General features: G+C 33.8%; 1 protein-coding gene across 5 annotated transcripts in view; it reads left to right on the forward strand.

Annotated features, from left to right (window-relative positions):
* The window catches only part of NLK (nemo like kinase), a 131361-nt gene that overhangs the window by 54186 nt on the left and 49275 nt on the right, over positions 1–27900 (forward strand). For all 5 annotated transcript variants that reach the window (XR_012059679.1, XR_012059680.1, XR_012059678.1 and 2 more), the window contains exons 2-3: positions 17277–17406; positions 25683–25738. Coding sequence is in view for 2 of the 5 variants with exons in the window: in XM_031685309.2 (XP_031541169.1) it covers positions 17277–17406; positions 25683–25738 (186 nt within the window). In the remaining 3 variants the exon portion in view is untranslated. The remainder of the gene's footprint in view (positions 1–17276; positions 17407–25682; positions 25739–27900) is intronic.

The raw sequence follows: 27900 nt of genomic DNA on the forward strand, positions 1-27900 counted from the left end.
CATATCCCAAAGGAGGATTGAAAATCTTTCTACCATGTAATAATATACACCTGAAATTCTAGCTGTGGTATAACAGGTGGCTTCTCTGACATGACTGATGAGCTGTGGCTGAAGCAAATGCATTTCTCTTTACTTGAGATTTTATAGTTTGTAAATATATAATCTACTATATTAATAGAGTTTTAAACTGGTCATATAAAATATTTTAAATTATTGTTTGGTTCAAAGGCTGATATGCTTCATATCTAATCCTGGGATGGTGTTTTCATCACTTTCCCACCAGCTAACTGTCTTTTCAAGTGGTAGAAAACGTGGATTACTCTTCAAAGGGTTCCAGGTGTCACTTGCTGGTGAAAAATGAATTTGGGGAAAAGTGAGGACTCAGTCATCAGTTATACCCCTGCCAGGTGTTTGGGTAACCAAATCCTCCCTCTACCCTTTATTAAATGAGCTATGAAGAAGACTTGGTGGTTTTTGGCCATAGAAGAAAGCCCTTGTTATCTGTTACTAGCAACATTTGAACCCACCCTCATTTCGCCAGGTGGGTTTCGAGTAGACACTGTTAGCTAATTATCATCACTGTGCTCATTTAGAGCCAGTTTGCTTTCTGCATCATACCAGCAGGCTTCACTGCTCAGAGCCAAGGCTGAATTTAACCCTATGTTAATACACCAAGATATGAAAAAAATTATTGTTTGCAATGTTTGCTGTTCCTGTTGTGGGTGGTTTATTTCATTTCCTTTTATTGCTCTATTTACCATAATTAAAAACGAAGACTAGAGTTAAAATTACATTTGCCTTTGCATTTTTTTCAAATATGTTTTCCAAAATTTATTCTGCATCTGAAGCATTCATATTATGGTTGAAGAATCTTGCATAAAATACGTAGAATTATGACTTTTGTACTTCACTGTAACTATTTCATTGAAAATGTACTTCAAATAAGATTGATGTCTTAAATTTTCTTAGTTTTTATAATATTTTTACTTATTCAGAACATTATCCTCAACTAAATTGTTTATTATACAGTGTGCTTTATTTATGTGAACAAAATAGTTTTCCTGTACATTACCATTTTAAAATTATTTTCAATTCATATATAATGAAAATACATAAAATTTATCTCATTTATCTCAAATTTTCCTTTGTAAAATTGGGATATGTCTTAACACACCATTCTTATATGCCAGCATATGCATTCCAGGTTATGTAACAAGAAAATTTGGGAAACAAAAACTCATAAATCCAAGAGCTATATACCAGAACACTGAAGTAGAAGATGATATCTCACCAACAGAATTTCAATTCAAATGAATTAAAAATTAATTGTTCTCTATATAAAATAAGATAAATTTTTGAGGGAATGAAATGGAAATAGTAAGCATATGTGCTTTAGTGCACACAGATCTGAATACACACAATTTCTTAGTAAATATTTTCAGCATAAATTTAAAATTTTTCAGCATCTTCAGATTACAGTGTAATAAGATTAGAAATGAGAATTAAGTAGCCAAACATAGCAGGTTTTCAACCAGATAAAAAAGAGAAATACATACCTGAAAAGGCTATATACTACTTGAAAAACATAAAAACCTCCATCACCAATTATTCAGCTCATAAGACTGGCAAAATTTTGTTCAAGTCTACTCGCCTATTCCAACAAGAAAAAAATCTGTATATAATGGACTAGTTAATCTCAAAAGGATCTAAGAATAATAAGGTAGATAAAGATAACTTCTGAAATGGGTAGCTTTTATAAAAATTTAGAAACTGGACTTTAACATTTTAGAACACTACTCAACTAGATATTTTGAATAAATTAATTGTAATAGGAAACAGAAGAAAATTTGCTGGGATCAGTGATGACCATCTTTCAACATGTCATACCTGTATCATATAAATAGCTGCTAAACACTGAAGGCTACTGATTTATTTTGTGAGGCAGACAGATAGGGTGCCTGATAAGTCCAGAACATAAAAATGAAGGCCAAGATTGTTGATGAATACAAATGAAAAAATTCAAATATATAGTATATTAAACGGTATTCAATGTTTCTAAAAAATACCACAATCAAGTGAGATTTAGTATGGAAATTCAAGATTACTTTGGTATAAGGAAAGCTATTAATGTAAATCATTTCATTACTAGGAGAAATAGTAAAAGATCAATGCAACCAATGTTTATTGACCCAGGATAGAGAAGATAGTGTTCTAGGCACTGGGCAGATACTATAATGCAATAGAAGAATCCTTGCTCTCAAGGATTTATAACCTGGTAAATTAAAACAGAAAATGAAAATTAGTGAACATCATAATGCCCCCAAAATATTTTTTAAATATTCTAAAAATATTTTATAAAAATCAAACTCATTTCTGACAACTCTAAATGTATAAAGGAAATAAGTTTTCTCTATAAAAGGTTTTCCCTATATATTTATAACTGAAAGTCAGCATTAGCCCAAATGGAAAAATAGAGCCACCTTTCATTAAAAAATAAACAAAACACTGCTGTCTGTTATCAAATATCAGCCAGTGTATAAATGTAAAAATAATAATAATAAAAAAGTGAGTAGGGATATATGCAGGAAGGAAATTAACTTATCACAATACAAATAATAGTTATATAACTAGAAGATCTAAAGGGTTCAACAGCATAATGATTGAATTTAGGAAAGTTGCAAATTTTAAATTAAAAGTAAAGTGTATTACTATATTTTAACAATAGATTGTGTAATAGTAAATACGCTTATTTACAGTGCTACACATTACATGCTTTTTTGGCGATGCATTTCTAGTGTTTTGAAAAAATAGCATTTATGTGGATACTAATTGAGCTTGTTTTTTTAAATATATATATTCTACATATAGGAAGGATCATATAATATTTGTCTTTCTCTGTCTGACTTATTTCACTTAGCATAATGCCTGTGAAGTCCATCCATGTTGTTGCAAAGATTTCACTCATTTTTAAGGCCAAATAATAGTCTTTTGTGTATGTGTGTATGTGTACACCATAGTGTCTTTATCCATTCATCCATTGATAGACATTTAGGTTGTTTGTTGGCCAATATCTTGGCTATTGTAAATAATGCTGCAGTGAACTCTTTTCAAGTGAGTGTTTTCCTTTTCTTCAGATAAATACCCAGAATTGGAATTACTGGATCGTATGGTAGTTGTATTTTTAATTTTTTGAGGAATCTTGATACTGTTTTCCATGGTGACTGTACCAAATGTACATTTCCACTAACAGTCCACCAGAGTTCCTTTTTTTCCACATCCTCAGCAACATGTTATTTCTTATCTTCTTGTTAATAACCATTCTCACAAGTGTGAGGTAATATTTCTTTGTGGTTTGGATTTGCATTTCCCTGATGATTAGTGATGCTGAGCATCTTTTGATGTACCTGTTGGCTGTCTTTATGTCTTCTTTGGAAAAATGTCTATACAGATCTTCAGCCCATATATTAAACAGGTGTTGTTGGGTTTTGTTTTTTTTTCCTGAGCTGTATATTTTGGATATTGGCCCCTTGTCAGATATATGATTTGCAAATGTTTTCTCCCATTCAGCAGGTTTCCTTTTCATTTTGTTAATGGTTTCCTTTACTGTGCAGAAGCTTTTTAGTTTGATATAATCCCATTTGCTTATTTTGGTTTTGTTGCTTTTGCTCTTGTCAGATTAAAAGAATCACCACCAAGACCTGTGTCAAGGAGCTTATCACCTGTATTTTCCTCTAGGAGTTTTATGGTTTCAGGTCTTAGGTTTAAGTATTTAATCCATTTTGAGTTAATTTTTGTGTGTGGTTTAAAGTGTGGTTTCATTCTTTTACATGAAGCTGTCCAATTTTCCTAACACTATTTATTGAAGAGATTCCTTTCCTCATTGTATGTATTCTTGGCTCCTTCATTGTAAATTAATTGACCATATATGCATGAGTTTATTCCTGGGCTCTATATTCTGTTGCATTGAGCTATTAATCTGTTTTTCTGCCAATACCATACTGTTTTAATCACTACAGCTTTGTAACATAGTTTGAAACCAGGGAGCATGATGCCTCCAGCTTTGTTCTTGTTTCTCAAGATTGCTTTGGCTATTTGAAGTTTTTCATGGTTCCATACAAATTTTAGGATTGTTTGTTGTATTTCTGTGAAAAATGCCATTGGAGTCTTAATGGGGATCACATTAAGACTGCATATAGCTTTGGGTAGTATGGATGTTCAGACAATATTAATTCTTCCAATCTATGAGCATGGAATATCTCTTTCCATTTATTTGTATCATCCTCAGTTTCTTTAATGTCCTGTAGATGTTCAGACAATATTAATTCTTCCAATCTATGAGCATGGAATATCTCTTTCCATTTATTTGTATCATCCTCAGTTTCTTTAATGTCCTGTAGTTTTCAGTGTGCTGGCCTTTCACCTCCTTGTTTAAATTTGTTCTAGACATTTTATTCTTTTTGATGCAGCTGTAAATAGGATTTTTTTTTAACTTTCTCTTTCTGATAGTTCATGATGAGTAAATAGGAATGCAACAGATTTTTCATATTGACTTTATTTCCTGCAATTTTAGTGAATTTGTTTATTCTAACAGTTTTTTGATGGAGTCTTTAGAGTTTTCTATATATAATATCATGTCATCTGCAGATAGTGACAGTTTTGCTTCTTTCTTTCCAATTTGGATGCCCTTTATTTCTTTTCTCTTCTCTACTTGCTGTGGCTAGGACTTCCAACACTATTTTGAATAAAAGTGGTAAGAGTGAGCATCCCTGTCTTGTTCCTGATCTTAAGAGGAAAAGCATTCAGCTTTTCACCAAAGATTATGATGTTAGGTGTGGGCTTGTCATATATGGCTTCTATTATGTTGCGGTATGTTCCCTCTATATGTAGACTTTGTTGAGAGTTTTTAATCATAAATGCTTGTTGAATTCTGTCAAGTGCTTTCTTACATCTTTTGAGATGGCTGTATGATTTTTATTCTTCATTTTGTTAATGTTGTATGTCACATTGATTAGTGGATATTGAACCATCCTTGCATCCCTGGAATAGATCCCGTGATGTATGATACTTTTAATGTATTGTTGAATTTGATTTCCTAATATTCTGTTGAGGAGTTTTGCATCTATGTTTATCAGGAATATAGACTTGTAATTTTCTTGTGGCATCCTTATCTGGTTTTGGTATCAGGGTAATGCTGGCCTCGTAAAATGAGTTTGGAAGAGTTCTTTCCTCTTCTGTTTTTTTGGAAGAGTTTGAGAAGGATATTGGTATTAATTTTTTGAATGTTTGGTCAAATTCATGAGTGAAGCTGTCTGGTCCTGAACTTTTGTTTGTTGGCATATTTTTGATTATTGACTCAATCTCCTTACTAGTAATCAATCTGTTCAAATTTTCTATTTCCTTATGATTCAGTTTTGGTACATTGTGTATTTCTAAGAATTTATTCATTTCTCCTAGGTTGTCCAATTTGTTGGCATATAATTGTTCATAGTAGTTTCTTTGATCTTTTGTAATTCTGTGGTATCAGTTTGTGACATCTTTTTCATTTCTGATTTTATTTGAGTCCTCTCTTTTTTCTTGGTGAGTCTAGATAAAGTTTTGTCAATATTATTTATCTTTTCAAAGAACCAGCACTTAATCTTTTCTGTTGTCTTTTTTGTCTGTATTTCATTTATTTCTGCTGTAATCTTTCCTTTTTCTTTCTTTCTGTTAACTTTGGGCTTTATTTGTTCTTCTCTTTCTAATTCCTTGAGTTATAGTTAGGTTGTTTATTTGAGGCTTTGTTTCTTAAAGTAGGCATTTACCACTATGAACTTCCCTCTTAGAATTGCTTTTGTGGCATCCTGTAAATTTGGGTATATTACATTTCCATTTTCATTTGTCTCAGGTATATTTTGATTTCTCTTTTGATTTCTTCTTTGAACCATTAGTTGTTCAGTAGCATGTTTAATCTCCACACACTAGTGAACTTCCCAGTTTTCTTTTTATAATTAACGTGTAGTTTCATACTGTTGTGGTTGGGGGGAAAAATGCTTGATGTAATTTCAGTCCTCTTAAATTTATTAACATGTTCATGTTCTAATATATGATGTATCTTAGAAAATGTTCCATGTGTACTTGAAAAGAATGTGTATTATGTTGCTTTTGAATGGAATATTCTATAAATACCTGTTAAGCCCATCTGGTCTAATGTGTCTTTAAGGCCTATGTTTTCTTATTGATTTTCTGTCTGGGTAGTCTATCCACTGATGTAAGTGGAGTATTGAAGTCCCCTACTATTATTGTATTGATGTCTATTTCTTCTTTTAGGTCTGTTGATATTTGCTTTATATATTTAGGTGCTCCTATATTGGATGCATAAATATTTACAAATGTTATATCTTCTAGTTAGATTGACCCTTTTATCATTATGTAACACCCTTCTTTGTCTCTTATTATGGTCATTTTTGTTTTAAACTCATATTGTCTGATGTAAGTATAGCTTCTCCAGCTTTCTTGAAGGAGATGAACCTTATCATTTAACCCTACCTCAGCTCTTGGTTGTCCCTCAAACCTTTCTACTTGTGCTAGCAGCTTACTATATTTTTAATAGCTCCTGGTAGTTGAGGATGTGCCAAGACTTGTTGGTATCCCAGAGAGGAGGATCTCAGCACCTAGATTCAGGCTAACTAGAAGCCAGATTATTAAAAGTATGCAAATATATACCATCTTTAGGAATTGCAAGTGTAAGCCTTGCTGACCACCATAGCCAGTGACCTGGAAGTATCCTCTGGGTGGCAGTTGCAAAACTCAGGGCTCCAGATGAGTGTATTAGCTCTTTTCTGGATGATACCCATTAACTAGAGCAAATCAACACCCTGCATTCCTAGGCCACTAAATATGTGCTAAACTTGAAGCCTGCCCCTCAGAACAATGGCCCAGGACAAGCAAAGAGGCCTCCTTCATAGAGAGACTGGAAGGCATGCCTAATTCTTGTCTGTGCAGTGCCCTGTGGGAGGCAGCCAGCCTAGAACTCTCTGATTGCCACAGTCTCAAGGGACCCAGGAATGCAGGAATCCCTGGTCACTGTAGCCAAGCAATCAAGGGGTACTATATTGATATATTTAATATTTAACCAAATAAAATACTGACATATCTTAAAACCTTGCCACCAGCAATATCAGAAACACCTGGAAGCTTGTTATAAATGCAGATCTCAATTCCCCACCCTAGACATAGTGAATCAATCTACATTTTAAAACTAGGAATTCTGGGTGATTCTTACGTACCTTAGAGTTACAAAAGCCTGTCTTTAAAGCAACGGTTCTTGAATCTGGGTAAAAGAGTCAACTGGGAGCTTTTAAAAATACAAATTCTTAGTCCCTGCTACAAGTAATGAAATAAGGTTGTTTTGGTTTTGTGTTTTTTTCTAAAGCCCAAGAGTTGATTCTGATGTGCTAAATTTGATAGTAGCTGCTTTATATGCAAAAGTTGTAAGACATATCAAGTGATAATGATCAAATAGTATTGGCTGAAAAATAAACAAGTAAACCATAGAACAAAGTAGCAGTTCCAAAAATTGATTTATGGTTTATATTGTTAATAAACTAATAAATTCTTCATTGCATACATTATAGGAATTTATAAATGAATTAGCAATAAACAAAACACTGATTAAAATAAAAGAAAAAAGAGAGAAATGATAATTTTTCCGTATTTCTTTGAATAAATGATTAATATATGATCCATCCATGTGGATAAATGGAAAAACTATATAAATATCAAAGGGGAAATTATATAGCATAAAGTAAGAATAGGGCCTAGAATATTGTAAACAGTCAGTCTTCCGAGGTGATTGGTTTTTGTTAACAGCTTTAGTGAAGCATAATTTATATACCATAATATTCACCTAACATGAGTATATAATTCAGTAATTTTTAATAAATTTCCACTGTTGTGTAATCATCACCACAAACCAATTTTAGAACATTTTCATCACTCCCAAAACTTAGTACTTAATTGATTTGTAGTCAATCACCCATTCCAATTCCCAACCCTGAGCAACCACTGATATACTTCTATCTCTCTAAATTTGTCTCTTCCAAAAATTTCTTATAAATTATATCATATATTATGGGGTCTTTTGTGTTTGGCTTTTCTCTCACTTCTGAGGTTTATCTGTGTTAGTAAGTAATAATTTGTTCCTTTTTATTCTGTTGTATAGATGTAACACAGTTTGTTTATCCATTCACTATTTGATAGATATGACTCTTCCCAGTTTTTTGGCTATAATACTGCTATGAATATTCACACAGAAGTCTTTGTGTGAACATATGTTTTCATTTCTCTTGTGTAAATACATAGAGTGGATTTGCTGGGTCATATGGTAAATTTATTTTTAACTTTTACAGAAACAGCCAAACTGTTTTCCAAAGTGGCTATACCATTTTACATTCCCACCAGTAATAGATGAGGGTTCTAGTTTTGATTGGAATTGCACTGAATCTTTAGGTCCCTACGGGGAGATTGCCATCTTAACATTGACTTTTCCAATTCATGAATGTAAAGTGTTCTATTTAAATCTTCTCTGACTTATTTCATCAATGTTTTATAGTTTGCAGTATATACATCTTACACTTCTTCTGTTAAATTTATTCCCTAAGTATTTTATTATATTTGATTGTGTTGTAAATGGAATTGTTTAATTTCATTTTCAGATTGTTCATTGCTGGTATACAGAAGAACAATCAGCTTTTGTATGATAATCTTGTATCCTGCAACCATGGTAAACCTGTTTCTTGGTTCAAGTAGTGTTTTTGTGTATTCCTTGGGATTTTCTCTATAGAGGATCATGTCATCTGCAAATAAAATCAGTTTATTTAATTTAATTTTTTTTCTTTAATGTAGATACTGGAGATTTAACCAGGACCTCATGCGTGCTAAGCATGCGCTCCACTATTTGAACTATACCATCCTCCCCAGCTCTGTTTTTCATATGCCCTTTATCAGGTTGAAAAAGTTTTCCATTTCTAGTTTGTTTTTATCACAAGGCTAGAAGAGTTGTAGGCTTTATCTGTTCTTTTCCAGTAGTTTAATACTTTTATTTTCAGTGCCACTGGGTATGGGGTTTTTGCCTTCCATTTCAGATTACACCAGCAACCTCAGACAGTGAAGCTGCTGGTTTCCGTGGCCAGCCCTGCCCAGTACCGCTACTGCATGGACTGTGTTTGCGGTAGGGGGTGGATAAGGAGCAACCCCAAGCAATGATACCACTGACTCCCACTGTTCTTACCCAGAGTTCCACATTTTTCATAAATAACACTTTTAAATTTGTCATTTGACTTAGTTGTCTTCTGGAGCCCTGAGATGGTTGTTTTTGACACTTAAGTCCAGTTTTGTAGTAGTTTTGTGGGGCGAGGATTTGCTGATTTCTTCAGTTTGCCACAGCTGGAAGTCTTGCCTCCTGTTTTGTATTTGCAATATTTTTGGGTTTGGTTATTTTTAAAAGGCTAACTAATTAAAAACCTGAAGCACATCTATATATTGTAGCCGCTTCAGCATTTTGCTTCACAATAGAAGAAGTTGGGAGATTGTGATTAGATTAGGGGTGGGACTGCAATTCTGCTGACAGCACTCTCCTGTGGAATGCTCCTTAATAGCATATTCTTGTGTAATGATGAAGAAAATGTTTATTTTTTTTAAGCAAGCAAATTCTTTTGGAATTCTCTGAAAACATGGGAAATATACAGAATGAACCCGTGGCACAAGGAAAGATACGACAAAATCCATTAGGCTAGTTAGATGTGTATCTATGTGAAAAAAAAATTGGAAAGAATCATCTCCTTTAAAAATTACTCATTATGTAGATAGCAGTCTGAAATGCTTTTTTTATGCTCAAATTTAACTGGGAATTTTGTCTTTACCTTTTTTAGTTATATAATAACACACATACAAAAACAGTACACAAAATAAAATATACAGTTCAGTGATTTATAGGAAAAATAGGACATACAGCACCCAGAAATCCCCTTGGCTTCTTCCCCCACATCATGCTATACCCCACCCCAAGATAACCATTGTCTTACTTTTATGGTAACTGCTTCCTTTCTTAATAGTTTCTATATCCTAAGTATCCCTAAACATTAGAGTTTAACTTTGCTTATATTTTTAACAGTATAAAAATCTTACTGTAGATGTTCATTTGGGACTGTTTTCTTTGGCTCAGAATTATGTTTGTGAGACTTATCTATGTCATCACACGTAGCAGTAGTTCATTTTAATTGCTGTGGAGTATTCATTATGTGAATATACACCAATTTGTTATTTATTTTACTGTTCATGGATATTTGATGGATATCGGCTTTAACGGTATTATAAATATGGTTGCCATGAATGTTTTAGTAAAGTTTTAGTGTATAGATATGCACATTCCTTTTGGATGTATACCAAAGAGTCAAATTGCTGGGTTCCAGTGTGTACTTATCTTCATTTTAGTATATAAAGCCAACATTTTTCCCAAAGTGATTGTATGAACTTATACTTCTACTAGCAGTGTATTAGAATTGACATGGTAATTGACATGGTACATCTGCACCAGACATTTGGTATTGTCAGACTTTTAAATATAAGCCATTTTGTTGGTTATATAGTACTTTTCTCATTTGGTTTTAATTTATATTTCTCAAATGACTAATGACATTAAATTCCTTTTCATGTGTTAATTGGTCGTTTGGATTATCCTTTTTTGTAAAATGCCTATTTAGGCCTTTTTAAAAAATTGATTTGTAGGAGTTCTGTATGTATTTAGATAAGAGCCCTTTGTGCCTTTTTCATCTTCCAGCCTTGCAATCTCTCCAAAAGCTGCCTATTAGCAGAGCATAACAAGGAGCAAGTTGGCAAAACCAAAACATAGTGTGCAGCCTTAGTCCCAGTGTTGGAGAGAAATGTTTAGACAGTGGTTTGAAGCTGAGAAATACTAGCTTACAGCATAACCTTCCTGTCTGTAGGGCCACCTTTATGATAAGCCAAGAATCTATAATATTGGAGAATGTGTTTCTGGGCCATATTTGTATTTCATTGGTCTATTGCACCAAAATTACACTAACTAAATTGCTGTGGCTTTATAATAAATTTTTATATTTGGTAGAGGAATTTTCCACCTTATTCTTCTTCAATAGTGTCTTAGCTATCCTTGGCATATTTGCATTAACACAAAAGCTTTAAAACTAATGTGTCTAGTTCCACAAAAAGAAAACTGTTTCATGTTTTGAATTTCACTGAGTCTATAAATCAGTTTGGGGAGAATTAAAATTTTTACTATATTGAGTAGTTTTCCTTTTTTTTTTTTTCCTTTTTTCAGTAGTTTTCTAATCCATGAATATAGTATGTCTCTCCATTTATTTATGTCTTAATTTCTCTTATAATGTTTTTTAGTCTTTTTGTGTAGAAGTCTTACATAGATTTTGTTAGCTTTAATTCCAATATTGGATATTTTTAATATTATAAATAACATTAATTTTTATTTTGCAAATTTTGAAACATTTATTTCCTTTACTTTTGAATGGTTAGGCCCCATTAAACCACCACTCAGATTCAGTAATTTCAAAATTTGCTTCATTTGTTTCAACAATCTTATTACTGAAGTATATTAAAAGAAGTCTTAGACTCATGTCATTTCACCTATGTATACTTAAGTATATACACTTCTAGAAAATATGGATATTTATAATCATAATTCTAAGCCATATTCAAATTTTCACTTTTATTTCAAAAATGACTATTTACTGTTGGTACTTTTAGTTTGCTTTTAACTAACAGCATACTGAGACATATTTTATGTTAAGTAATAATTAAAATATTAGCTTAACCACTAAAATATCCAATAGCATTCTCTATTAAATTAAGTTATAAACAGTTAAAGGCAGTTAAAAAACAAACATTTTTTCCTGATGATGTGAACTTTCTGTTTCTAAATTCATTACAGTTTTTGACATCAGCAGAGCCATAATCTTATAAAGCTACTGTATGAATAAAGCTGTTCTTTTCTTTCATTTGGTCTCTCCTACATTTATAAACCAAATGTACAACAAAAATTACCATTCTTTAGTATTTAAAAAAATCTTTATATCCCTCAGTGTTCCTGTTACTGAACACATCTCCCTCAGGAAATCATCAATGAGATTAAAAGCATGCACATTTTTGTGTGACATAGTATTGGTTACCCTTTGTAATTTCCTTTAGCCGAAAGTTGTTAAAATGCAAGGAGATGCTGTTGTGAATTATTTTCCTCTGTGGCTTTGTACAGAAGCTTTTCCCTCATTGCAACTGGTTTTCCTCCCCATACAATATTCATAGGTCTTTTTCTAGGAGAGGACTGTGCCTAGTGCGCCATGAAAACTTCCTAGACTTGGCAGACTAGGCTGTATCATGTTTACCCTCTAACATGAGAAAATCCCCATTGAAAAGGCAGTATGGCAACTTTCGTGTAGTCAGGTCAGACTCTTACAGAGATATTTGACAGTGACTGAGGAGGATCTCTCTGCCTTCCCAGCATCTGCAGTAAGGATGGAACTAATTAATTAATGATATAAAGATCCATGAAAAATTCCCAAGACAACAATAATTAACAGAAAATAATTTCTTTACCTATATTTTTACTTAATGATTGTTGGTGTTGGGAGTTGAGGAGGTCTTAAAAGTTAGATCTTATTCACTAGTTACAAGTGTTTGAAAATAAATATGACAGCTTGATATTGAATGGGTTTCTTGTTCCTTATTCTTCCTCCCTTATCAGCACCTCTGGGTGTCTCACTACAGATCAGAGTGACTCAGTGGCTGCTGGGTCATTGCTATTTATGCTTATTTAAACACAGAGGTAGAAGATGTTTAAGTTCATATTTAACTCTTTCAGTTAAATGTAGATATTTTGCATCTTCTGATCAATAGTATTATGTTAGGATATGAGAAAAAGAATAAATGATCTGACTGCTGTGGTTTGGCTATCGTGTAAGACCTTTTTTCCTTGTCATAATCAGATTAACAAATTTGGGGATCATTTTGTAAGTATCTTGGATAAAAGGAAAAGGGTCTCTTATGTATAGAGCTAAGTCAGCAAATACCAGGTTTTTTAAAAAAAAAGAACCAAACATCAGAAAACCCCAACTAATGGAACAAATTACCTAAATATGAAAGATGAGAATCCTTTTTTATGTGTTTTTGGGTGGGGACAGGGAGACCCAGAAGGTTTGTTCTTCTAGTGTGCAACTTTGTAAATTATGTCAGAGTGCACACAAACTATATAGCCTGTTGAAGTTCAGGATAGAAAAACCATTGTCATACAAATAAATTCCTTATTCTTTAACCTATAGTGCCCATGAACATATAAGAGGTACTAAGGACAAATAAACATTTTCTAGACTGACTTCTCAAAAATTTTGTCTCATAGTTTACTATTGTTTTCTCAAGCAGATTTAATCTAAATACAAATAAAAATAACTTTTAAGGAAATAAATTTCAAAATGAATGTAAAGGCAATAATTAAATACTCAGAGTCTAGTTAGGAGGAGGTTCTGTTACTGAGATGTGTACTATATTGGTACAGTTGAAGTAGTAATTGTAATATGTCTAGCAAAAAATAGAGGATTGCTGATTATAAATTAATGTGACGAATTAGAAGAACCTGATTTTCTTACTCCAAGTTGAAGCATTCTCATTATAAATTATTTTTTTGCTTTAGATAGTTAAAAACCCATATCAGAACTATGAACTTTAAAACTGCTAAAATACATGGGGAAAAGTTTCTTCACATAAAATGAATGAGGAGCATATAATTTCTTGGAGATTCTTTCTGATTAGTTATACTAATTTAAAGATATTGTAAAGTAACATTCTAGAGCCTGGGAAAGTATCCCCAATAATAAATTTCACTCTTGTTTAATTCCAGCCCTTCTGCTTGTCAGTAATTTAAGCAGATTTGTGGCAATGGTCACAGTTCCCTGGGATAAGAAAACTCCACAACAAAACGACCACACCAGGTCTAAAAAGCTTCCTGTTTTGGTATTGTACTCTTTTGACTGACTCTGTATCTCTCTGAAGAATGGTTTGTGGGTTCTTCTAGCTGTTTAAAAAACAGTTGAACTTATATTCTAAGTGCAGAAAAGGATTGATGCACCCCAAGCAGATGTAAGAAAGGATTCTTTCTCACAACCCTTAAAACTTTATTTTTAATATAATATAGAATTAACCATGAATTTAAAACTTAGCAAGTAAATGCCTGTTAGTAAAACTTGAAGGCTTATGAAGGTAATCAGATGGAATGACAGATGCAATGTTTTATTTAGAGCATTCAGTATTTTAGAGAAAGTAACTGACCAATAAGTGAGTTGTAGGTCGAAGGATGGCTTTTTTCTGAAATGAAGAAAGTTGCCCTAAATGTTGTTCATTATCTCTACAGCTGTAGCGTCATTAACAAGTGCAGTTGGAATAACCAGGGTATTGCAGCAGCAGAGAAACTAAACACAGCAAGTCTTTCAGTAACAAAGAAAATAAAAGAATTCCTGTGTAACAGGCTTCCACACTTATCTGTGTTCTGTGGCACTGTTTGTGCTGAACTAAAGCATCTGCTACCTCAAGTTAAGAGAGAACAAACTCAACATGGCGTGAAATTACTGCACTGCCATTCACATTCATTAGAGTTATATTGTTACCAGCCACAGGCATGACTGGCTTTTGCATGAATAATAAAATAAAATGCTGCTTTGTGAATTTTACCTTAAAACATTACAAGGCAGAGCACTAACCTTGAGCCAGGAGGGGATTTATCTTAGAGCAGCTTATCTCACCACAGTGGGTTCAAGACCAGTGTGAAGAAGTATTGCTGCATGAGGACTTGGAAAGGGTATTGTGTTAAATCAATTTACTCATAATTTAAAACCAATATTTATTGTGCAGGCTAGCTATTAAAGATATTAAAAATTACTAATGTACAATTTGGCAACATCATAGTAATAATTGATTTAAGCAAAAACCATCAAGGGATACTAATGGTGGTGGGTCAGTTTGATGAGGAATAGCATTATTTACAGTTACAAAGCAAAAAAATAATAACTTTACAATGAAAGAACCTGACAGACACCTTATCCAGGTGATCAAAGTTACCACCAGTAATGGAAAAAATTGACATCATGTGCCCCTTATGTGTTGCACTGAGAAGACACCACTTCTGTGTTGTTCCTGTTGAAAATGCATAACGTGAATCTAATCATGAAAAAACACTAGACAAACTCAAATTGAGGAACAGTCTACAAAATAACTGGCCTGTACTCTTCCAAAATGGCAATATCATGAAAGACAAAGAAACGCTAAGTAACTGTTGTAGATTAAAGAAGACTCAAGAGACAATGACAGGGGGAAGGCTATAGCTCAAGTGGTAGGGTGCATGCTCAGCACCCGAGAGGTCCCCGGGTTCAGTCCCCGGTACCAAGCAAAAATCAGTGAAGAAACCTAATTACCTCCCCCTCAGAAAACAAACAATACAAGAGACAATGACAACTAAATCCAGAGTGTGATCCAAAATTTCCCTTCCTTGTATTTCACTGACATTTTCATCTTCTGGTGTCTAGCTACAGAAGTGGTATATTTAAACCAAAAAAGTATTTTATTTTTAATAGTCTTAACTATAATACTATATTTGGTTTCTTTCCTATTTTACTTTCTTAGTTTATGTAGATTTTAAGCAGTGTTGTGGATTTTGGTTGGTATTTTTTAGACAACAGTCAAAAATGTTAGGTCTCTTAGCCTGGTTGAATTACACTTCAAGCTATTGAAGACTTAATGATATTTTGTTCTTATCAAATTTTCAATCAGTAGGAGAAAGTAAAGACCTCCTGCTGTTTAAAAATACTAGAATGCAGCATTTAAGAGTTTTATGAGCACTTAGGAAAGGAAGTAGTGATCATTAGGATGAATTTATAAAGAAGTGGTGATATTCATAAAAGTTTGGTATGATTTTTAGGCTCATAGGTGAATAATGGGAATGCTTTATTTTTGGGAAAGTGATTTGATAATATCTGATTTGATGAAATATGAAGATGAAGAAATAAACTGAGTGATTGTAGTTAATTAATTAATTGATTGAATAACCATACCCAAAATTAATGATTAGATGCCAGCCTCTTAGATGGTTTCTAGTGTTGTATCTGTTGCATAGTACAATCTTCAGTCCTGTTCTAAATTTTAATTAGTAACTTGGATAAAGGCCCTGATGACATATAGGTCAGATTTTTAAATGATACGAATCTGGTAGGGATAGCCAAAGCGTTGAACGGCTGAAACAGGAACTGAAAGAATGATAGGAATCTAGCAAAATAAATTTGACAGGAATAAATTCTACAATGATAGCCAGTCATAGATGGTGGATGGAAGGAAAAAAATCTTTAGGTTAATTTATGGAAAATCAAGTTGCCAAACAGCCACTTGGCCTTCTTTACCAAAATTGTTTGATTTAATGTGTATCAATTGAGTCCAGTCAGAAAAATGGAAAACACACTAGTATTTCAAACATAGGGAAATGTAATACAAGGAATTGGTTATACACGTGTTAAGAGGTTAAAAGAGAGAAAAGGTGGACACTGAGCTGTTAAAGAGAGAGTAGCCACAGGAGGCAGCTGTCATACCAAGAACTGAGAAACGAAAGAGCAGACGTTATCACAACCTAGAAGCTGCAGTCCTAAGCTGCTGCTCAGAGTTATAAGGGGACATGGTTATGTCCTGAAGTGTGCTGAAATCCGTATTACTTACAGATGTTCATTTATATAAGAAACCAAAATATTCAAATTGTGTTTTCTATGTTGAACTAAATGGGACAACATCTGAATGAACATCTCTTCCATCCTGAATTGGGTTCTGGAAATAAAGCATGCAATTAATTTGATCTCAGTTGTGTTAATGACCTGTACTTCCTACCCCTCCCCCACCATCTTTAAAATGGCTTTACCATTAAGAGCCCTTCTACCTCAGATGTATTGTTAAGTGACCTCTCAGGAAGATTAAATGCTTAAAGAAACTTAGACAGGGGTTTAATAAGGGAAAAGTCATGGCAAGTGAGTTGGGTGGGCTAAACATTCTCTTTGATTATACTTTTTTAAAATCTTCCTCACTGATACCTTAAGCATTATTGAGTGGATTTAATACTGAGTGTTTTAACATGAAGGTATTTGTCATACTCTGAAACACTGAAGAACAAAGATTAGAATTGATTTCTCTGTCTTTTTCTCCTCTCCCCCTAAATATTGTGTCTTTAGGTCAGTAACAGATCCAAGAGATGGAAAGAGAGTAGCACTCAAAAAGATGCCCAACGTCTTCCAGAATCTGGTCTCTTGCAAAAGGGTCTTCCGGGAATTGAAGATGTTGTGTTTTTTTAAACATGATAATGTAAGTGAAATTGGTGTTTGGGATAAACTATTTGCTAAACGTGTTTAATTGTACTAGTAAAGAGCTAAAGTGTTAAAAGAGTACATGAACCTTATTAAGAGATTTGGAAACCTGGGACAAATTAGAATAATAAGCAAGTTTAAGTGAATTCTAAGATTTATTATTTGACAGATAAATATTGATATAAAGCAAATGCTAATATTTAGCTGAGGAACAATACTAATATTCAACATAAAAATAGAATGTAATATGTGGTCTAAGTGATTTAAATAAAAATAATTGGCCCCTGATTTTAAATGCTTTATTTTAATCTTTTAATATTTGAAACCAGAAACTAAGTTAAAGGTATGGGGAAACATTTCTTCTTTTGAAAAACAGTACAGTTCTTAAAGTAACAGGTTATCTTACTTAATAGCTGTTTTTAGAGATGTCGAGACTCATGGGCAAAAAAAAAAAGAAGAAGACTCATGGGCAAATAGAATCATAGTGGTTTGAGAGATAGCTTTTCCTCAACTAATCCTAAATTAAAAGTTTGATACATGTAAAATTTACCTGGGGCATGTCAGCAACTAAACCTGTGCTACTTTAATTCCTGAAATAAAAATCAGGGAAATAATAATTTCTTATGAATCTGACTGCTTGTTTACACAGGAACCTTAAGAACTTTGGCCAAAGTGTAAATTTGTAAAAGTTTTAAGTGTTTGATAAAACTAGGAATATCAAACTTATAATAAGTTTACTTGAAGCTCCTTGGTTTGACATATTTCATTTTATTGATTACCTCTCTTGAAATCCGTTTCCCTTAAACTTTTTTAAAAAGTTATTGCTTGTCTTTCATCCAGTTGGAACTACCTAGCAATGTGTTTGTTTCAGTAACTATCAAAGTATCTTTCCAGTTGCTATTTTACACCAGGTTCCTCACATTTTGGAAGTGATTTTAGAGTGATGTCTAGTGCTTGCTTTGTTATTTATTTCTCAGATTTGCTTAAATGCCACCCCAGCATCAAAGAGTACAAGCCTTATGTACATTGTCAGAGACTCAAGTAAAGTGATCCATGGTGAAGAAATATTTTGAAGGTGGCATCAGAAACTCACTAAGGGTTTCAATGGTTTATTACGTTCAAACATATCTTGGTTTCTTTTGTAAGGGAGGGCTGGTGTAATAGGCTGCTATCTGTATATATTGCTATCTTTGCTCATAACTCATTCCTATAGAGTAATAAATTAAGTTATAAAGATAGTGTCAGAATGAGTAGTATAAGAAAAGAAACAAACTGCATTCATGAAAATCACACATATTAAAACACAGCACCTATTGTTTGGAGCTCCTGAGCTCTGTCATGAGAGAGTGCTTATGACTTCTATGGGAATGCTCAGAAGTGAGGCAGATAGTTGGAGATGAAGACATCATGACACCACTATTTTATACATAATGAATTTATCTGTGCTCTGAGATCTAAAAAAGCATCTCAGGGTCAGCATACCTGGTATGTGTGGAATGCCAATGTAAGTGGCAACTGGTGTTTGATGTAGTTAAGGCAACAAATGTTTTTGAATTGTGTCCTGGGTGCAGAGTGCAGTACCAGGTCATATGGAGGACACACAAAAAAGTTTAAAACATGGTCCTTTTTCAGGGAAGTGGACCAGATGTTTAACATTTGTTACTGTGTGTCAGGAGGTGTGTAGATGCTTTACATATATTAATTAATTAATACTTAAAAATCTTGTCAGATAGGGCTTGTTATCCCTACTTTAGAGAGGAAGAAACCAAAGCTTGGAGTTAAGTAACTTGCCCAAGGTCAAGGTGGCACAAGACCGGAGTCTAAATCTGTCTTGCTTGTGAGCCCATGTTCATTAATCAGTAAACATTTATTGTGCACATCCTATATCTCAAAACTACATTAGCTTCTAAGAGTTTCTACCCTCAAGGAGTTTAGTAATGTGATCAATACTGTGATAAGTGCTGTGGGAGGACTGCCTGCATGGTTAAACATTAATATAGGATATTCTGTGTTCTGTGCATAGTGAAAAGCTGGACAGCCAAACCTAAAAGTATATTAGAATCACCAAGTAAGCCTTAAAAATGCAGATTCATGGGTTTCATCCCAGACCTACTAAATTGTAATGTCTGGGGTTGAGTAGCTGTATTTTTTTAAGCTTCCCAGGTGACTGATGGTAGACAAGTATCAGACTGTTAAGAAAAAGAGAGAAATTGTCGTGGACTTAGAATCTCAAAGATGCTTTAAACATGGAAAAGGTAAACTTTAAGATGAACCTTTTGAGATTTGATTGAATAGAATTGATTGAATAGAAGGAGAAGAAAGGAATGTCATGCTGAAAATGGCATTTAGAAAGATTACCTGGCTATTGTTGGATTTTAATTTGGATGGCTTTTTATGTGTCAGAGAATAGCTACAAAGCCCTGGGAAGCTTCGGATTTTCTTTTGAACAGAACCTTCAAAGTCGTAGTAACATATTCTTTGATTTCGGGTGATCTGACTGAGCACACACATACATACACATATATTTGTACATAAGTGAACATATATATATACACTTTCTTTTTCTTAAAGGTTGTTCATCTTAAAGGATGGGTTCACCTTGATGTAATAACTTAGGGAGACAGAAATGGGTTTAACTTTCTAAAGATTGATGTTGTTTAGGCCTCTCAATAATGTCTAGTCAGAATCTGAGCTATCATAAAATCTGACAAAATATTCTCTACTTCACCCAGCTATGCACTTGCACATGCATATACATAGACATAGCTGTCATTTTATCAGCATGGAAAAGGGATGATTGAGGGTTTTTTTCAGTCTTTGAGAATCTGATGAAAGCTATGAACCTTCTTTTGGAAAAATACACATACACACAATTTTTATGTCACTTTAGGCTTTCACTAGTCTTCTGAAGCCCATTCAGAGCCTCCATAGGGTCCATTTATTCCTGCTAAGAGTCCCTGTAATCCAATTTTTGGGGTTTTCTTGTCCATAGGCATAGCAGGCATAGCACTAAGCACATGGTAAGTGGTCAGTATTGAGTAAGTGAACGAATGAAAGTGACGAAAGAAAGAAAGAAAGAAGGAAAGAAGGAAAGAAAGAAAAGAAAAAGAAAAGAAAGAAAGAAAGAAGAAAGAAAGAAAGAAAGAAAGAGAAGAAAAGAGAAGAAAAGAGAAGAGAAGAGAAGAGAAGAGAAGAGAAAAGAAAAGAAAAGAAAAGAAAAGAAAAGAAAAGAAAAGAAAAGAAAAGAAAGAAAAAGAAAGAAATCGCCGAGTCTGGAATGATAGCCTCAGTGATCTTTCCTGGAGTTACTTTTTCCCAACTTTTAGTTCTGGAGTACTTGAGAAAGAAGTAGAGGAGGCAAAGAAGAGGTAGTGAAGGCAAAAAAGATCATTTGTTTTCCTTTGTATAGTCTGACCGAATTCAAACCAGGCATCTCTGGGTTCATAAGTAGGCTAAAGAATATACCAGTATGGGACCAGTAGGATCCTTGTTTGAATGCAGACAGGCTGTTTAGCTGCAGACATTGTTCATGCTAATGATTCTGCTGCTATGGAGTGTGAAAAGGCAAAGGATGATTAGAGTAGTTTACTTTTCAGTGGATTTGGTTTGCTCTCTGCCTAAAATTTGTGGTACTGGGCATATTCTTGATACATTTAAAATAATAGAGTCTCAAAAAAAAATACAATCTCTTGTGTTCCTGGATTGGAATATATTCACTGTGGTGAATATGCACGTTCTCCTCAGGTTGAACTATGCATTCAGTGTAACCCCAGTGAGAATTCCAGCAGGGTTTTGTATATGTGTATGGAAACTGACAAACATTCTAAAGTTTACAGGAATGCAAAAGACCTGAAATACTCAAGACAACCTAGAAGTTTATCAGAGAGATTTACACTTCCAGATATAGAAACATATGAAGCAACTATAATCGAGATGGCACAAGGATAAACAAACAGATTAATGGAACAGACTAGAGAGTCTTTAAAATGACGTATTCGTATGTATTTACCTGATTTACAAGAGAGGTGCCGCTGCAGTCCAGAGGGAAATGGTGGCCATTTCAATAAACAGGAATCAATTAGCTATCCATATGGAAAAAAAAAATCTACTTCATGACTCATACATAAATTATTTCAAAATGGATCATAGACTTAAATATGAAAGGTAAAATAATAAAGCTTCTGGAATAACACATAGGAAAATATCTTCATGACTTTGAGATAAGCAAAGATTTCTTAACTAGACAAGTAAAAAGCATTGACTGTTTTTTAAAAATGTATTAAACTGGGCACCATTAACATTAAGAGTTAATGCTCATCCATAGTTTGAGAGAATGAAAAGACAAAGACAATAAACTTGTTTCCAGAATGGATTATGTGATAAAACAATTTTAAAATAAATGGTTAGCATTTGAGGAAGACCATTAAAAATAACTATTTTACTTGACATTTTTCAAACTGTAAATTCTATACCTGAACATCATATATCTTATAAAGAGCTTCTATGAATCAAGAATTTTTGTCCATCAGTAAAGAGTTACTCAAGAGTTTCACAAAAGGGGATAACCAAATGGCTAATAAGCATATGACAAATTGCTCAGAGTTGTTAGTTATCAAGACTAGTGAGATACTACTATATACCCACCAGAATGGCTGAAGTGAAAGACTGACAATACCCACTGTTGACAAGGATGTGAATCAACTAAAACTCTTACTGCTGGTGAGAATGTAAATTTGTAAAACCATTTAGGAAAACTGGCAGTTTCTACTAAAGCTAAATATACACCAGCCTAATGGCCCAGCAGTTCAACTCTTTGGTATACGCAAGATGGATGACTGTGTGTCTCTACCAAAGGTACGAGAATGTTCATAGCAGCTCTGTTCTTGATACCATTTAGAAACAGCCCAAAAAGTTTGCCATGAGTACTCTGAATAAATACACTGTGTTACAGTCCATTCATATAATGGTACACTACACATCAATAAAAAGGATGAGCCAACATGGATGAATTTCAAAGGTATAACATTAAATGAAAGAAGCCATATAGAAAAGAGTTCACTCTTTATGATTCAATTTGTATAAAATTCAAGGACAGGCAAAATGAACCTTTGGTAATGGACATGAGAATAGTGCTAATCTCTGAGTGGGGATGGGTTTTGACTTGAAAGAGGCAAGGGGGCTTTATAGGATATTGAAATGCTTAATTTCTTGATCTAGATTTTAACCATGGAGTAAAAATTTATCATGTTATATACTTTGTGTAAAAATTAATCCAAGTATATACTTAGGATTTGTATACTTTATGTTACCACTCCATACAAAATAATAGTAATAAAGGTAGTCTCTACCTTAAAGAACTTAAAATCTTTTGGGAGCTGATGAGAGAACAGGGAGGGGTAGCTTCATTGCTTAAATATGGGATTAAAATGAATTCTGTGAACAGTTGTATTTTTAGTCTTTTACAGTTCAGATTGAGATTATTCATAGCAATTGTTTTATTGATAAAGGGCTATCTAAAAAGAAAAAAACTAAGCCATTCACTCTTCATGTAACCAATTTATAATGAATCTTCTAACATCACAGAGGTTAAAATTCTAAAAAGCAGCTACCACAATGAGCTTTTTGTCCAGTTCTTAGAAGATTTGAGAAATATGCTGAGACACTGATAATGACCATTATTTAAGGATATAGCTTTAGTTCATTTTTTAATTAGACAAGTCTGCTTGCTTTTTTTGCATTTGAGTCTATGGTATTTTGGGATATTTTGACTCTTTGCCTGTGTCCTATTTACATCATGAGGATAATCTCACACACTTTATTCCCACAAATAATAGTAGGGTTGTAGAGGATTTGGGCTATTTAAACAGGGCGTCAGGCTTGAAGTCTGGAGTTTGAAACTTCACTACTATTCCTTCTCACTTCTGAGATTCCTGGATCATTTCTCCTGGTCTAAGCACTGTTTTTGCCACCTAAAAACGCTGTGGAATGCTATCATCTGATAAACATTTTGAGGTAGAAAGGACAGGAGCATAGGAAAACAGGCATTTAAAATTTTTCAGGCAGAGTTTAAAATATTGTACCTTTGAAGCTAACAATCACAGCTAAATGCTTTAGTGCAAATGTCTAACCCTGTTTTATATGGCTTTTCTACAAAAAGCCTCATCAAATTTGGAGTAAGAAAGGCTCATTCTTCTCTATCAAGGTTTAAAATGTATGGTTGTCACTTTCCTCTAGATAACCTCTAATTATAGCAGATAGATTTGAAGTGTAAAATAGCTTTGTCTAATGGACGCTGTCATTCATTGTATTATGTTTTCCCCCAAGACAGGATGTATGTTGTTCAGATACAGAGTTTAGAGTCCGAAAGATGTCAAGTAAAACACTAATTTCTAACTGCCTTCCTCAAGCATCAAATATTCATGTTAAAAATTGTTCTATCACGTAATGAGAAGTGAATTTATGTGAATTTGTGACACCAGCTAATTATAGGTTTTTAAAAATAAAGAAATGAAATAATTTATCTTTCATATGATAAAAATTATTCTTTGAAGGAACTGGAAAATCTGTTATTTTCTATTTATACCAAGATTCTAAATATAAACATTTTAATTCAGAAAGGAAATATAGATATTCTTCATAAAACATCTAAACTATTTTTAAAACCTTTAATTGGTTTTAAAGTGGGCAAAGGCTTCTTCAATACAGGAAGTTTTAGTTTAATTAAAAAATTTAAAGTGACACATGCTTGGCTGAACAAAGAATAACCTTTAAAATGAACAAGGTGTCTTCCATACTAAGTTGCAAGGGGAAAAGAGAATGAAATGGAGAAGTAGTCTATAGGTTCAAACTTAAAAGACATAAATCAATATATATGTAACATGTAAATGTAAATCTTATTTAGCTCTGATTTAGACTAACAGACTTTAAAAAAGAAAATTAGAAATTTGGGCACTGAATATTTGATGGTATTGAAAACTATCTTTTAGAGTTATTTACTGATGTATAGCTGAAGTAAGTCTGGTATTTTCTTCAAAATTAAATAGGAAGAGTGGAGGGTAAAGATGAAACAAGAATGGTTATATGTAGATAACTAATAAAACTAGTTCTATATGACAAGAGTATTCTTTATACTATTCTGCTCACATTTATATGTTTGATGTTCTCCATAATAAAATTTTTTTCTTAAGAAACTAAAGATCAGAAGATTTGAACTTGTCCTACACAGTTTACTTCCTATTAAATAATTTCTTCTGTGTCCTTTAATCCTGGTATTTCTCATTAGCAAGATAGGGGTGACATCATAGATGGAGCTTAAAAGATTAGATAGATAGCTGGTAGGGGAAGAAGGCCTATTTGTTATGTTTCAGTGGCAGAAGTTACATTGGTAGTTTCCTGCTTTTATAAAGGACTTAAATTTCAGATACCTTAAAGTCTTTTTTTTTTTTTCCCCTCCCTAGTGACTTCTTTTTTTGTACTTGGAATGAAATCCAAAACACTTAACATAATTTAAAGAGATTTTGTGTGGTATATCCCCTGCCTTTCTCATTTGTTTTATTCCAGTCTATTTTCCTCCCACTCACTATGTTCCATAAGCACTGGCATTTCTGTTTCTAGAATCTGCCTGGTTCTTTCTTGCCTCCATGCCTTTACATCACCTGACCAACTCCTATTCAGGCTTCAACTCTTAGAGTTCTGTTACTCCAGGGAAACTTTTTCTCCCCATTCCTCTTTACTTCTTCCCTGCATAATAATAAATATCATAATCTTATATTTGTGTGCCTATTTATTATGCCTCCCTCTCCCCTAGTCATGAGACATGGGATGATAATCAGTTTTGTTCATCAGTTTTACCCAAGCGCCTACCACAGTGCCTGCCAGATAGAATGCACTTAGTAAACACTTACTGAATTGAGGAATGAACGAATGAATGGTAGATATGGCTCCTCATGTTCTTAGAACAACACTGATTGTTAAAAATAGGAAATTTCTTTCCAACACTCTCTCCTGGGCAGGGATTCTGGTAGCTTGTGGTATAACTCAGTTGCCTCTCTCATTTTGGTTTAGGTAGAATTGTCCTTTAGATAGTAAGTTTACAAGCCCATCTTAATGTTTAGGACCATGTTTCTTGACTGATAAATATAGTTAATCTCAGTGGGCAATTGAAACTAAGCCTTTAATCATTAAAGAGTTAATAGTATTTACTTGCATTTATGTCATTTTTTGTTTCCTTTTTAGTTCTCTAAATTTGGCTTTTTTTTTTTTTCCTTTTCCCAGGTACTCTCTGCCCTTGACATACTCCAACCTCCACACATTGACTATTTTGAAGAAATGTATCCTAACCAGGGAATGTGAAAGAAGGGAGCAATTTTTTATTAATTTGTTCTTCTAGCACCTTTTGGGGTTCATGCCTTGAAGTGTATTAAATCTCATCCTTGCAGAAGTGGTTGAGTACCTGGAACCAGGTAACTTTGAAATTCCCCAGTATCCGACAGAGCACAACATTATCAATATATTCTGAGTGGCGATATCACAAAACAAGACTTCTGAGCAGATATTTATATGAGATACGTTATTGCCACCCCCATTTTGCTGATGCAACCAGTGAGGCGGCGTGTGTTGTAGTAGAACTCAGGAAAGTGCTCTTGTCATTATGTAACAACTGCCGATCAGTCAAGAGGACAATACTGCCCTTTTTTCTACTACTTGGGGTAAGGTGAAAATTAAAGAAAGAATGTAAGTTAAATGTCCCAAGTTCCTTGGAAAAATGATGTTGGTGGTGATGATGATAATAGCCATAACTTATGTAAGTTTTTAGCAGATACCAGGCACAATTCTAAGTTCTCTATGCATTTAAGTTTATAACAACCATCTGGGAAAAGTATTGTGATTATTCCCATTTTACAGAAGAGGAAGTTGAGGCACAAAAGATAAAAAATTTGACCAAGATCACAGAGCAAGTAAGTGTTGGTATTGAGGTTCAGTTCCAGGCAATCTGACTCTGTGGTCTTGATTTCAGTCCCTACCTATATGATTCTCTCAAGATAGAGGCTTTAATTTTCTCCAGTTACTACTGTTAATGTGTGAAAATAGTATGTTGGGTATCATGGATAATAAGAAGTTGTAAAATAATGCCTGGTAATAACTCCTGAGACTATGCATGCAAAAAGTTGGGACATAGGTTAGCCCATCTGACATTCCCAGGCAAAACACCACCATTTACCATTATGCATTTAACTTGGTAAAACTTTAAGTGAAAGCAGGGAACCCTAAACAGTGCAGTTTATTTACTCTAGGTTTTTATTAAAATTAGCCCAGCACTCTGAATGGGAACCAGTACAGTCATCCCTTATTATCTGTGGGGAATTGGTTCCAGGACTTCTGTGGGTACCAGAATCTACAGATGCAGAACCCATGGTTATGGGGGGCCGACTATATAATAGCAAAGATACTTTTTTAGATTTAGCAGTAAGGTAAACGAAAATCTCATTTTTACACAGGTGGTAGGTACTTCCACATAAGACAGTTATTGTTTATAATTTCCTTAGTAAGTAGGAACAATTAAGAGCTTCCCAAAGGGAAAGAGAATGGCTAAGTCACTTAGGTGATAGAATTGTCACTTATCAACACTGCAGGGATGTTTTGATCTGATCAACCGAAAGTTCTTGAATACTATAATTCTTATTGATGTTTTAACCCACCAATCCTTTGTGGAACTAACTAACCCCTTTGTACAGTAAAGGGTTAACTCAGTGGACCTGGGGTGCTCCACATTCCGAAGAAAAGACTGGCCCTTGACCAGCTCCTGGCTGATAAGAGTATCTTTGTATACTTCTTGGTATACAAAAATGAGATCTTGGGCCAGACCAGATGGTTCTGACACTCCCTTTAAGTACAAAATTAACCCAAGGATAGGAGAACTGAGAAAGTTCTTTTCTCCTCAGCTAGTAAGTCAGAGGTAGCAACTGAGGTGAGAGCATTAATTACTCCATTTCATAGACTTCCTGAAGATTACCTGGGTCCTCATAGAAGAAAAGAGGGAAGCTGGTAAGAGGGGAGAAGTACTTGTTTCCATCAGCAGAAGTAACTTTCTATACTGGCCAGGAGCCACCTTCTTTATTTTAGTTGGTGGGAAGGGAATCCACATACTGAAGGGCATTCCTATGAATGTGTAATACAATTTCTGCCACTTTGGAAATAAAATTGCTGGCTTTGGAAATGAAAAAATCTTTCTTAAAATAAGAATTTTACTGTATTTATAGGTGTGTCACAAGTGTCCAAGATCACCTTCAGGTTTGATGATGCACTGAAAATACTCAAGGACCCAGGAAAGCTGTTCTACTCAAGTTTACAGTTTATTATAGCAAAAGGGTACAGATTAAAATCAGCAAAGGAAAAAGGTGCCTAAGGCAGAGTTCAAGAGAAACCAGGCACAAAGTTCCAGTTGTCCTCTCGCAGTGGAATTGCACAGATAGTGCTTAATTCTCCCATCTAC

The sequence above is a fragment of the Vicugna pacos genome, chromosome 16 (genome assembly GCF_048564905.1).
Source record: "Vicugna pacos chromosome 16, VicPac4, whole genome shotgun sequence".
NCBI lineage: Eukaryota > Metazoa > Chordata > Mammalia > Artiodactyla > Camelidae > Vicugna > Vicugna pacos.